Source organism: Gnatocerus cornutus, unplaced genomic scaffold (assembly GCF_029298725.1).
Source record: "Gnatocerus cornutus isolate USDA-ARS CGAHR unplaced genomic scaffold, icGnaCorn1.1 ctg00000023.1, whole genome shotgun sequence".
Lineage (NCBI taxonomy): Eukaryota > Metazoa > Arthropoda > Insecta > Coleoptera > Tenebrionidae > Gnatocerus > Gnatocerus cornutus.
In genome coordinates, this window is record NW_028275375.1 from 3740833 (window position 1) to 3755363 (window position 14531).

A 14531-nucleotide genomic window follows, 5' to 3' on the forward strand; every position below is an offset into this window, starting at 1 on the left:
TTTTTGAAAGTTCGAAACAATTCGTGCTCAATATCTCTGAAACTATTACAGATATTGAGATGCGGTTTACGCCATCGTTTTTTTCGCAATTTTTTACATAAAAAATAGTTCTTATATTTTCCAAAAGTCGAAAGTTGCAGTTTTTCTCAAAAATTCATGACTAAACCTATGCCAAATTTCTGATATCGATATATCGCTTGTTGTTAGAGTAAACTTAAGTTATTATACATCAGTGTACGCAGAATTTAACGCAGATTCCAAATATGGGATTTAAATTCAGATCCAACAACAGATAACTAAGTTATGGCCGATCAAAATTTCGGAAAGTTGATTTTAATTTTTCCTAATTTTGTCTAATTTTTCTTAATTTTTAAAGTTAAATATCTCGAAAACTATTAGAGATATTGAAATGCGGTTTGCACCATTGTTTTTGTCGCAATTTTTTACATAAAAAATAGTTCTTAGTATTTCCAAAAGTCAAAAGTTGCAGTTTTTCGCAAAAATTCATGGCTAAAACTGTGTCAAAGTTCTCAAATCAAAATCTCGCTTACTTTTCGGAGTAAACCTAAACTATTTGTGCTCATTTTACTCAGAATTTTACGCGAAATCCAGAAACGTTTGAATTTTTAACGCACGTTAATAAATAACCTCATTAGAAGTTCGTATTTTCCGAAACTAAGACAAATCGAAAGATGGGGTTTCTACCATCGTTTTTCTCGCGCTTTTTTATTTAGGAATCTAGTCTTAAAATCCCAAAAAAATGTAATGTCAATTTTTGAAACTCACCCTTGAATTCATAAAAATGAAGTACATCTGCATAAACGTGAAGATCATCTGCAGCAGCGGGTTAACTCCCCTCAGAATCATATAACACGGCGAAGTGAACGGCACCTCAAAGAACGTCCCAAACTCCAACCCATTATAAATCATCGTCCCCAATCCAAAAGCTACAAAACGATCATTACCACTTAACCACACCAATCCTCAACTCACCAATAGCCCCAATTCTCAAAAAGAAGCTTCCATGACTCTGATCGTTCTGCGTCGTCTTCCTCTTCCTCTTGCATTTCGTAACAGTTCCAGCCTCAACGTCTGTATTGTTAGTTGATGCAGCCGGCGCGGGAAGAGCGGCCGGTTGTGGTGTTGTCGGTGGTGGAACAGGTGCAGCAGGAGGTGTTTGTTCCTGCGAGACAACAGGGACGTCAGATTGTGCACTGATTTCTGCCACAGGCACCGGCACTGCAGCCAAACCTGCGTCAACCACCCCTTCGGAGTTGCGCCGGTATGTGCTCTACCCCCACAAAACCAAATAAAATAATGAATAAAAGAAACGAGTGTTGAGTGCAACATGTTTGTGCGTGTAAGTTTTGACGGGGATTTTATTTTGTTTTATGGCTAGAGGATGTGAGCACGCGGGAGCTAATTCATTCAAGAAAATTCCATTTTTTTTTCATTAAATAGTTTGAAGGTTGATTAGCTCCGGCAGCAACTTCACTTCTTCTTGTTATAGACAGAAGGGGAAGCGCAAATAAAAAGATAATTTCGATTTTCATGCCTTTAATAAAAGCCACCATAAAAAGTCTACGGATCTTTGTATGATGTTGAAGGAATAAGAAGCGAATTTAGTGGGAAGAGGAAGGACTGTTAACTAGGCACCAACCTTCGCTCACCTGGTGAGTTGGGGATGTTGCCTTCTGCTGGACCATGTCACGCATCTTACGTGGAAATCTCTCCCTCTACACGCACAACATGCTCAACAACGCAAAATAACTCAAAATAAATAAAAGAAAACACATCAAAATCAAAAGTAAACCCCTTCATTGTTAAGCAAGTGAGTTACGGTTAGATAACTAACTTGCCACGAGTTTGATGTTAGTGGTCAAAGAAATTACCTTTTCCTGTTTTTTACTCTTCTTGTCTTTGTCTTTTTCTTTCTCTTTTTCCTTTTCCTTCTCCTTTTCCTTCTTCTCTTTTTTGAGTCTCTCCTTCTCGTCTTTCTTCTTCTTTTCCTCCTCCTTCTTCTTCTCTTTTTCCTTCTCTTTCTCCTTCTCCTTCTCCTTTTCCTTCTCCTTTTCTTTGGCTTTTTCTTTGGGTGGTTTCTTTACTTTCTCCTTCTTCTCACTCTCGGAACAACAAGTGCTCTCTTGTAATAGAAAACAGAAGACGTAGAGAAGAAACAATATGCTCATACCATAGAGGTACGTGAAGAAACCTTCGTAGTAATAAAGCGGGATATTGTGTGTAACTACATCTGATATTACGTACGCTATACAAACAACGATCAAGAGTTTCGCGTAGACGAAACTCATGATAATGAACAGGGAAGTCCTGCAAAAGAACGAAAATTTCAGTCAGTTTACAAAACAAAACGACATGGATATAATTAGTTGACTTGGCATGGCTAATGGAATTTCACTGGTTATTCCAAACACTTTTACTAAATTGAAACTTCATGTTAAACAAACCACTAATCAATACCAGAAGGAGTTATCAAAAGTGTCTCTCCACGACATGATAACGATACGTACTGTGCTTTATCAGCAACGCAACAAAACATCTTGAGTTAACTCTCTAACACTCACTACTACACTAATTCTCTATAAATAATCTCAGAATTTCAGATTTCAGGACTCCCACCCCGCTTCTCCCGACTTAATTAAAAGCATTTTTGCTCTGTTATGAATTCCAGATGGTTCTAGTTCCTTACAATAATATTTTGAACATAAACTAGAAAAAATTTAGTTGGGCCTTTCATAATAACAAACGCGGTGAGTCACCCAGAAGAATATAAATAGAAATTAAATAATAGATACCCCAATTATTTCCGCGAGTTTATTTTGGAAAGTGTCAGGACGAGCGTTGTAATGGAAAGACGTCATTATTATAATAAAACTTTTCTTTTTGGCACGAATGTAAGCAAATATCAATATTTTCAGCGGCGGGGATTATCTGATTTTTGTTTTATTGTCTGCACGCGATTTAAAATGAGGACAATGAAAATAAATTTTTAATGATCACATTGAAACCACTTTCTGAATTTTATTTAAATTGTTGTTCGAATGACGCATTTCGGAAGGAAAAACGGCGAGTGGGTGTTAATTTAACATTCAAATTCTCGGTACGAAATTACAGCATTTTAGGACAAAAGAGAGGAATTTTGGATTTTTTTTCGGTTGAACCAAAAATTTTTTTAATTCAGGGATTTGAAATGGTATGAAAGTGAAATTTGGTTATTTTTGCATCCTAACTATTTATGCCAAGTTACAACATTTTAGATCAAGAACATCAAATTTTAGACTTTTTTCTGGAGAATAAACCAAAAATTTTCGAACTTTTTATTAAATTCTGCAATTCTTGTAGTTTTATTGAAAACGCAGTGAAAATTGGTGACGTCGGTATTTCTGTCGTGTTAATAAATTATTTACGAAAAAACTTACATTTTTGAACAAAAAGCAAATATTAGAAAAATTTTGATATGATTATACCGAAGTTAGAGTTAATTTTATATCTCCACCAATTTTCGCAATGAAACAATCAAATTTTTGAAACAAATTTGTGTTGACACGCTCAATGTTTGCACCAAATTACAAAATTTTAAACCAAAAGAGAAAAATCTTAAGAAATTTTTGATTAGAAATGAACCTAAAATTGTAATTTTTTTTTTCAAATTCGGTAATTCTCGTACTTTCATTGCTAGAGAAATGAAATTTGGAGATTTTACTAATTTTGACACGGTAATTAATTATGGCAAGTTACGAAATTTTAGAACAAAAAATACAAATTTTAGAAGTTTTTGTTTTTGAGATGAAGAGAAAATTTTCCTAAATTTCTGTTAAATGCTGTAATTCTTGCAATTTTTATTGTCAAAGCAAAGAAATTTGGTAATGTCACTACTTAGGAGGTGTTAATTTCCAGCATCAAGTGACAAAATTTAAGGACAAAGACTAATTTGGAAATTTTTTTATCTAAATATACCGAAATTTTTAAATTTTGATTTAATTTCATATCTTCCACAGTTTTAGTAATAAAACAACCAAATTTTGAAAACAAACTAACATTGACACGTTTATTGATTGTACTAAATTACAAATTTTTACACCAAAAGAAAAAAAATCAGAAATTTTTGTTCGGAATTGGACCAAAAATTGCAACATTTTTTCCCAAATCCGTTAAATCTGGTACTTTTAACGTTATAAAAATGAAATTTGGTAATGTTACTAATTTTGATCTGCTAATTAATTATGCCAAGTTACGAAATTGTATAAGAAAGAATAATTTAGAATTTTTTTTTTTAATGCACAAAATCTGAAATTTTTAAATCTTGAATTAATTCTATATCTCCTAGTTTTCGTACTAAAACAATCAAATTTAAAAAATAAACTTGAATTGGCACTCTAATTTATTGCACCAAATTACAAATTTTTAGACTAAGAAAGAAAACTTTGAGAAATTTTTGTTTAGAAATGGACCAAAAATTGCCAAGTTTACATTAAATTCGGCAGTTTTAATGCTATAAAAATGAAATTTGGCAATTTTACTAATTTCGACATGCTAATTAATTATGCACTTCCAGAATTTTAGAACAAGAAAAGATGATTCTAGAAATTTTCGTCTTTGGAATGAAAAAAATGTTTACAAATTGTTGAATGCTGTAATTTCTGTAGTTTGAATGGCAAAACAATCAAACATAGCGATGTCACTATTTAGGGCGTATTTATCACCTCAGTAAAGTTAGAAAATTTTAGAACAAACACAAATTTCAGATTTTTTTTGAACTAAATTTTTTAAAAATTCAATTTTTCTCACAGTTTTAATAATAAAACCATCAAATTTTAGGAACAAAAACTGCAAGAATTCCAAACCAAATTACGTGGGAAAGAGTAAAATAATGATTATCAATTAGCCTGGATCACAATAGTGCCTTCAGCGCCGGTTTTCACGAACTACAAATCGTCCAATTCTGCATTGCTCTAGAAAACCGCCCCCAAAGCTGGTGCACTGTACCTTTTGTCAGGTTTCGGTTGAACCTTTTTGAGTTCCATTTCTTTGTTGGCGGCATTGTTTTTTTCAGCAACGGAATCACTTCCGCCGTGGGCCCGTGATACCGGAAGTGTCGCCATATTGTCGACAGACTCCACCTCAACAGTGGCAACCTTGAGTTCACCACCACCCACCATTTTAATTCAAATAAATCCAATAAGAATTTTCAAAAATACCCAATTTTTCAATTCGTTGCGTTGGTATTGGATCACATTTTTTGTGCTTCGAATCGTATCGATGTCTCTTAGGCCGGATCAACTGTTTATTTTTGTTGGTTTATTATGTTAAACAATCACATTTTTGAGGTTTTTTTACGGAGATTTTTACAGAGAGGGTTAATTCACATGTTGACCAGGACGCTTATCTACCCGTTTTCGTCACAATTAGCACCAATTAATGACAATTCACCGTCGGTTTTTTTATTTGAATAATGAAAGCTCGGCGTTAGACGCCTCGAAACCGTGAACTAGAAAGCTCGCGAGAGCCGATAAAGGAAGGGATGCTGCAGGAGAGTCACGTGTTGTACTAGACTTGTTGGGATTGGTCCATGAGAAAAGCTGGCCCGGGATTTCGACCCAGTGACCTCCGTGACCTCACCCAAAACAATACCAAAATCCTCAACGTTTTTACGGTTTTATTCAACAAAAACGCATCTTTACCACCAGCGAAAATCGGGGGGGAAAAACCACCCCCAATTCCAAAATTCGGGGGGAAAAAAAACAGTTTTGACCGGTGGTGGGTGGTTGGTCCGCCACCACCCCCACGATGGTATTTTCGTCAATTTCCCAACTCAAAAGTGCCGTTTATTGTAGAAAAAGGGAAGCTGCGTCCGTTATTGATCAATACCACCCCCACTCACATTACGAGGGCGTAGCAGCCACTCTGTAGAGCAAATGGAGCTTATTATATAGTACACGCAACACGATCTCTTGAAGAATCACCCACCACCGGACCGGAAGAATTTAAAGCCTGATTACCCTCACAGGCGACCTTTTTAAAATTAACTGACATTCTAAATGAGGGGGTGCCATCAAATCGTCATCTGTTGCTTCACTTACTTGGCATTCTTCGGAACAACCGACGTTTCAACACAATGAAAGTCATCTTCTGGTTCTTTAGGCATTAAAGGCGTGCGGTCGGCTCGATGATGAGTTGGTGATGTGTGAGAACCGTAGCCGTCCGCATTAAGCTGCAACGAGAACATTTTCAATCAGACGAATTAAAATCACATTTGCAAAGCAGCGGAATATGAGTTTTATTCCCACCTGACATGTATGCCTAATAATGATTTACATATTTTATGCGCCGGAAGTACAACAGGTGGTTTTGATTTAAAAATAGAAACGGTCTATGAGGACGTCGCCGGATTGTTCCAAGAGTTTTTTGAACTCTGCGAAGTCATGTCTTATGAGCATTCTAGCTCGCTTTACAGATTTCGGTTTCGGCAGTCACACATTTATATGTATTAAAAAGAAATAATTACCGTTTGGTTCCACTATGTCTCAAAAATCGCTAAAATTCGTAATTCATGATATAAAATTCTGTAATTTCGTACGCTTAAGAAGCGCCTTTTAGGTAACAAGTTTAACATTAGCGTTAAAATTGTCGAATTTACAAGTTTTTTTTTAAATGCGAACTTTGAGTTCTTCCTAGTCTAAAAATAAAAAATTCTAAAATTTGCAAATCGTGAATTTTGTACACTTAATAAACGCCTCTTAAGTAACAAGTCAACCAAAATTGACTGCATTAGCGTTCAATTTACAGAATTTTTTAAAAAATTTGAATTTCGAGCTTTTCCTAAACGATTCGTGACCTAAAATTTTGTAATTTGGTAATCTTAATAAACGTTTCCTAAGTAAAAAGTCCACAAAATTTACAAAATTAAAAAAAAACATTGAATTTTGAGTTCTTTCTCGTCGAAATGAAAATTTCTAAAATTTGCAATTCGTGATCTAAAATTTTGTACACTTAATTAACGCCTCTTCAGTAACACGTCCACCAAACTTGACAGAGTTAACGGTAAAATTGTTGAATTTACAGATTTTTTTTTGAATTCTTCCTAGTCTAGAAATAAAAAATTCTAAAATTGGTAAATCGTGATCTAAAATTTTGTAATTTTGTACACTTAATAAACGTCTCTAAAGTAACAAGTTCACCAAATTTGACTGCATTAGCGTTAAAATTGTTCAATTTACAGAACTTTTTAAAAAAATTTAATTTCGAGCTTTTCTTAATCGAAATAAAAATTTCTAAAATTCTCAATTCGTGACCTAAAATTTTGTAATTCGCTAATCTTAATTAACGTCTTTTAAGTAAAAAGTCCACAAAATTTGACAGCAATGGGGTTCTTTCTCGTCGAAATGAAAATTTCTAAAATTTGCAATTCGTGATCTAAATTTCTATAATTTTGTACACTTAATTAACGCCTCTTCAGTAACACGTTCACCAAAATTGACAGAGTTTGCGGTAAAATTGTTTAATTTACAAAATTTTTGAAAAAAATTAAATTTCGAGCTTTTCCTAGTCAAAATAAAAATTTCTAAAATTCGCAATTTGTGGTCTAAATTTTGTAATTTTATACATCTAATAAACGCTTGTTATAAAACAAGTCCATCAAATTTGACAGCACTAGTATTTTAAAATTGTCGAATTTACTGGATCTCAAAAAAAATCAAAATTTCGAGTCCTTCCTACACATAAAAAATTCTAAAATTGCCAATTCGTGATCTAAAATTCTACAATTTTGTACACTTAATAAACGCCTCTAAAGTAACAAGTCCACTAAATTTGACAGCATTAGCGTTAAAATTGTTCAACTTACAGAATTTAAAAAAAAATGAATTTCGAGCTCATCTTAGTCGAAATCATGATTTCTAAAATTCGCAATTCGTGATCTTAAATTCTGTAATTTTGTACACTTAATAAACGTCTGTTATATAACAAGTCTACCAAATTTGACAGCATTAGTATAAAAAATGTCGATTTTGCAGAATTTTAGAAAAAACTCTAAATTTCGACTCCTTCCTATACATGAAAAATTGTAAAATTTGTAATTCGTTATGTGAAATTCTGCAATTTTGTACATTTAAGAAGCGCCTTTTAGGTAACAAGTCCACCAAATTTGAGAACATTAGGTTAAAATTGTTGAATTTACAGATTTTTTTTTTAAATCTGAACTTCGATTTCTTCCTAGTCTAGAAATAGAACATTCTAAAATTTGCAAATCGTGATCTTAAACGCCTCTAAAGTAACAAATCCACCAAATTTGACAGCATTAGCGTTAAAATTGTTCAATTTACAGAACTTTTTAAAAAAAATGAATTTCGAGCTTTTCCTAGTCGAAATAAAAATTTCTAAAATTTTAAATTTGGTGAACAGATTACATTTTTAAAGCGTCGCGACGACAAAATTATTGGTAATAGAAAACCAATTTTTGCTTCCCATTCTGTGTAACAAATGCATAGAAAAGTGAACAAGGTAATTGCTGGTTGTAAATTAAAAAATTTCAGCTTCGATTGAAAATCTAAAATTTTGGGCTATGATTACTCGCTTAATTATTGAAATATTTGTTAAAACTTAGGACCGTTGTATTCAGAACAACTTGCTTTACAATTCATCTTTATAAATTTTTGATAGAACAACGCAAACCGAAGTTACAGTTTTCAGCCAATATTGATGCAGTGTAATTATCTTTCCAGGGGTGATATCAATAAAAAAAAACTTGCAATTTGTAGATGACTACAAGGACAGTATATATTCTAAATTTCAGTCTTCTAGACCAAACCGTTTTTGAGTTATGATCGCTCCAGCATTTTAATTAAGGTACGACCGCTCTTAAATTGTTGCGTTTCAACAGTTCGTCAAATTGGACAGGAAACACAATTTCTGCTTTTGGGGGAGTTATACCGGAAGTTGAAGAAAACCTTCCGGGATTAGCAACTCTCTTAAAATAGTTGATTAGTTTTTGGAAACAATTTCACAAGCTATTCAACAATAAGTTATAAATAAAATGCAAGAAGCGTACTAACAGCGAACCGGTTTTAGATTTACTGCTGAAAAAACAATCTAAATCGTCTTGGTACGTGTACTAACTAGGTTGACGGATGTTTTCTGCGGAAAAATGCGTCTTTGCAGCACGTACAGCTTCGCATGTTGTCGCCAATGGAAAATCTGGAAAATATGCCCGGAAGTTGGTCTAATTGAATGGCAAAAAGGACGAAACTAAATAAATGAAGAGAGAGACTAGTTAATTTCGAGTTTCGAATCCTTTTTTCTTTGATCTATTTTAGATACTTGCTAAACGCTTGTTAATTAATGATGTTTGTTATCAAACAACTAAAAAACACATTTGAGTTAAGTGCGTGGCTCCTAAACGATTTGTGGCTCTGTGTAAAACGTTATGAAGACGCCAGCTTTTCAATCAAACTCTTTACCGTAAATAAACAGACTGGTTTATGGGTAATAAAAAGGTTAGAAGTTTAATAGGGTAGCGAAGATGTAAATTAATGTGTTATAGCCCTCGGGGTCTTAAAAATAATTCAGTGGCTCTTGTGGTTTTAATGCTGCAAAACAGTGAAACTTGGGAAAGGCGAATTTTGAAAAAAATTGTTTTGATTAACCAAAATTTATAAATTTTCATTCAAATAATTTTATTTTTTGTTTATTACTTGGACACATTTTAAATTTTTTTTTTAAACTTTTGCAAGGGAATTTAGGGCACCTCCTATGTCACACTTGTTTATTAAGAGTACAAAATTTCAGAAATTTTCTGAGGACTAACCAAAATTTTCAAATTTTTATTAAAATTTGTAACGTTGTCAATTTTAGCAATATCTCTATAAAATTTAAGAAAATTAATTCTTTAGATTTGTTTATTTTGTGTACAAAATTGCATAATTCTAGAACAAGAGAAACTATTTTTAGAAATTTTTCTTTTGAGAAGCAGCCAAAATTTTTATTAAGATTTGTCACTTTGGCAATTTTAGCAATAACTCGATGAAATTTGGAGAAGTTACTATTTCTGATGTGTTTTATTTAACAAAATTTCAAAATTCTAGAATAAGTTAGACTAACTTTAGAAATTTTTATTTTGAGGATCAACCAAAATTTTCAACACGTAATTTTGCCAATTTTAAAAAGTTAAAATATCTCTATGAAATTTAGGGAAACCTACTCTTTAAATTAGTTTAGTATTTGTACAAAATTGTATAGTAAGTCTTGAACTAGAGAGATCAATTTTAGAACTTTTTATTTTGAGAAGCAGAAACTCAAAATTTTCAAAACCTGTTCGAACCTATAACTCTGGTAATATTAACAATACTTCCGTGAAATTTGGGCCAGTTACTATTTTTAGATTTTTTTTATCAACTGCACTATATTTTAAAAAAATTGAACAAAAGTGACAAGTTCAAAACTTTTTATTTTAAGAACTCACCAAAACGTTCAACGGATTTTATTAAAATTAGTAACTTCGTTAATTTAAGCAATATTTTCACAAAATTTGGGGAAGTTACTACTTTTGACTTGTTTATTGTTTGTATAAAATTTCATAAATCTGAAACAAAAGAGGCAAATTTTAGAAATTTCTGTTTTGACGATCAACTAGAAATTAAAGATCTTTATTAAAATTTGTAGCTTTGGTCTTTTAGCACGACAACAATGAAATTTGGGCAAGTTACTAATTTTGACTTGTTTATTAACTGTACAAAGTTTTAAAATTTTTGAACAAAGGTACTAATTTCTAGAAATTTTTATTTTAAACTATGTGTATTAAAATTTATAACTTTGTTAATTTAAGCAATTTCTTAACGAAATTTGGGAAAGTTACTGACTCTGAGATGGTCATTAACTGTACAAAAATACAAAATTTTTGAACAAATATGACAAATTCTAGAAATTTTTATTTTGAAAAGCTACGAAAATTTTCAAGATTTTTTTATTAAAATCCGTAACTTTTTTAATAATGCAATATCAATAAAATTTGAGAAAGTTACTTTTTTGACTTGTTTATTATATGTATAAAATTCCATAATTCTAGAACAAAATTTTCAAGATTTTTTGTTAAAATCTGTAACTTTGGTAATTTTAGCACTACAACAACGAAATTTGTTCAAGTTACTATCGTTGCCTTACTTAGTAACTGTACAAAGTTCCAAAATTTTTGAACAAAATTAACAAATTATAGAAATTTTTATTGAGAAGCCACCAAAATTATTTAATAATTTTTATTAAAATGTGTGACTTTATTAATTTTGGCAATATTTTAATAAAATAAACAGCAGTTACTGGTTTGTTTATTATTTGTGTAAAATTTTAGAAAGAAAGAGACGAATTCTAAAATTTTTTGTTTTATAGACCATCTACTAATTTTTCAAAATTTTGTTTAAATCTGTAACTATAGTAATTTTAGCACGAACACGACGAAATTTGGGGAAGTTACTATCTTTGACTTACTTATTAACTGTACAAAGTTCTAAAATTTTAGAACAAAAGTAAGAAATTCTAAAAATTTTTATTTTCAAAAGCCACCAAAATTTTTAACCATTTTTATTAAAATTTGTAACTTTATTAATTTTTGCAGTATCCCAACGAAATTTAGACAAGTTACTAGTTCTAACTTGATTTATTAACTGAACAAAGTTTCGAGATTCTAGAACAGCAGAAACAAATTTTAGAAATTTTGATTTCGAATACCAAAATTTTCGTTTTTTTTTTCAATCTGTAACTTTAGTCATTTTTGCACTAAAGGATGTAGCACTAATGTGTTTATTATCTCCACAAAATTATAAAACTCTAGAACAAAAGAGACGAATTAAAAAAAAAATCAGATCCAATAAAATTTTCAAAATCTGTTTAAATCTGTCACTCTGGTAATTTTTGTCCATAAAATTTAGAAAAGTTACTATTTTTGATTGTACGTTCCAAAATTTTTGAGCAAAAGTGAAGAATTTTGAAAATTGCGGATTAACAAAATTTTAGAAATTCTAGAACTAGATATACAAATTTTAGAAATTTTTGCATTGAAAATCATTCACAAATTTGCAACAATTCGGATTAAAATATTTAACTAGTTTTTAGGACCCCAGAAAGTTCTGTTTCTTTACTTTGAGTAGAAAAAAAATATCTGAAGACATGTTGCAATGTCTATAAAATTGGTTATCGATATTTATAATAAATATTCATAAGGCAAGATCGGAAGCTGTGCACGATCAAATTGCTTATTCACGTATCTCAGAAAATCAGTAAATTTATTTCCTGTTAAAGATTGATTCAGTTTTTCATTTCCTTACGGTCCGATGGTTTGATAAAATCTAATTTTATAAAACATGTTAGTGCAATTATAGAGCTTGTTTTTGATCTCACAACTGATCCGCCTCTGTTTTAATATTTAAGAGATGATAAACGCGATATTACACACCGGATGGTGTTAAATTTAACAGAAAATTTAGCAAATAATACGCATAAAAGTGGACGTTTTCATCGCCACTATGTCACCTAAATACCACTTCTCGGTACGCGCAAAACTCGTTTTCCTTCCATCAAGCATGTGGCAATTTTTAATTACACAACATTACCGCATCATCTTCGGCGGTTTAATTACTAATAAAAAAATCATTAATATTCAAATACCAAACCGGTCATCGCTGTCCACTCCACAGGCCCTAAAAACTCACTTTCCGCTTTGCATCACAAAGCTGTGCACTAGACGTGATAACATCCTTCTAATCTAACGTTTTGTTCACGACACGGATGAAATAATCCAATTTACAAACTTACTCTAACAATGGTGGCTACTGGTTGATGATGCTGCTGGTCCATAGCGAAAGGCGGCGGTGTTGGTATTTTCTTCGGAAGCGGTTCCATCGGTATCTGCTCCCCCAGGAGGCGCTCTTTCATCTCATGAATATACGGACACCGCTGCATGTTCGTGATTTTATACTGAAACGAAAAATGCTATTTGAGAAATGCGCTCTGCTCTTGTCGCACATCTTGGAAATAGTGGAACTCGCAATTACCGTAATAGGCAGGGTCGGTCATTCTGTTAGCTTGCTAATAGTTGCTGGATTTTAAAAAATGAATGTAATTCAACAGATTTTTGTAAAAATTTGTAAATTTTGGTTCTATTAACGCTACAACAACGGAATTTGGCAAAATTACTTTCTCTGACTTGTTTATTGACTATACAGGGTCCGGCAACACTTGTGTCCACCCCCAAAATCGTCTTTAATTTTAAAGTTACAATTTTGAAAATTTGCATACGCTTATAGTTGACAAAACTCTAGAAGCTGACGCAAAAATTTGTTTTTTATCACAGTTTGTTTGGCGTCGCGACGCCTAAGAAGTATAATTTTTAGCGATTTTTGAGTTCTTGCGGAAATATTCGCGATTTAATTTTTTTTTTCAACATAACTATGATACAAATATTTGAGTTTTTATTTTAAATCTAATGCAAATTGTGTTTAAAATTTGCGAAAAAAACGCTGTTTTATCAAGTTAGTTTTCAAATATCTGACAGCGCAGTGGCAAACTACGTTCACACCAAAATTTCACAAGTCACTTCATTCTATCTTATAAAGGTTAATTTTGATTAACACGGGCATGTTGCACTTTATGGACACCAGAAATCGTTAATTTACATCGACGAAGTGACAATTTCACCAATTAAGACTTTTGTTACAATCTAAAGCGAGCCAAAAGATAGATGTCATTTGTGACACAAGATGTTGACAAATGGGTGTAAACGTAGTTCCCAATTTTGACGTAATGAAATTGAAAACTAACTTGATAAAACCGCATTTTTTTCTCAAATTTTGAAGACAATTTGCATTGAATCTAAAATAACAGTTGACATATTTTTTACACATTTATATTGAAAAAAAATTAAATTAGGGGTTGATATCACAAACTCTCACAATTAACTAAAAATTACATTTTTAAGGCGTCGCGACGCCAAAACTATCAGTGATACAAAACAAATTTTTGCGTCAGCTTCTAGAGCTTTGTCAACTGTGAGCGTATGCAATTTTTCAAAATTTTATCTTTAAAATTAAAGACGATTTTGGGGGTGGACACAAGTGTTGCCGGACCCTGTACAAAGTTTTAAAATTTTTGAACAAAAATCACAAATTCTAAAAATTTTTGTTTTGAGAAGCTACAAAAATTTTCAATATTTTTTATTAAAATTCGTAACTTTTTAAATTGTATTAATATCCTAAAAAAAATTGAGAAAGGTACTACTTTTGACTTGTTTATTCTCTGTATAAAATTTCATAATTCTAGAACAAAAGAGACAAATTTTAGAAATTTCTGTTTTGAAGACCAACCAGAAATGATTACTATTTTTTGTTAAAATTTGTAACTTTCGTTCTTTTAGTACTACAACAACGAAATTTGGCCAAGTTATTATCACTCGCTTGTTTATTAGCTGAACAAAGTTTCAAAATTTTTGAACAAAAGTATTAAATTTTTGAAATTTTTATTTTGAAAAGTCA

General features: G+C 31.7%; 1 protein-coding gene across 11 annotated transcripts in view; it reads right to left on the minus strand.

Annotated features, from left to right (window-relative positions):
- Positions 1-14531, minus strand: part of LOC148166447 (proton channel OtopLc-like) — a 49405-nt gene that overhangs the window by 20373 nt on the left and 14501 nt on the right. For 6 of the 11 annotated variants that reach the window (XM_088048502.1, XM_088048509.1, XM_088048508.1 and 3 more), the window contains 6 exons: positions 12817-12978; positions 6099-6229; positions 1893-2328; positions 1671-1736; positions 994-1291; positions 787-947 (listed from right to left, as the gene is read on the minus strand). In XM_088048502.1, the coding sequence (XP_087904628.1) occupies positions 787-947; positions 994-1291; positions 1671-1736; positions 1893-2328; positions 6099-6229; positions 12817-12963 (1239 nt within the window). In that variant the 5' untranslated portion in view covers positions 12964-12978. Of the gene's footprint in view, positions 1-786; positions 948-993; positions 1292-1670; positions 1737-1892; positions 2329-5004; positions 5568-6098; positions 6230-12816; positions 12979-14531 lie in introns of those variants that run through there. The other 5 variants (XM_088048505.1, XM_088048506.1, XM_088048501.1 and 2 more) reach the window with 5 other exon arrangements.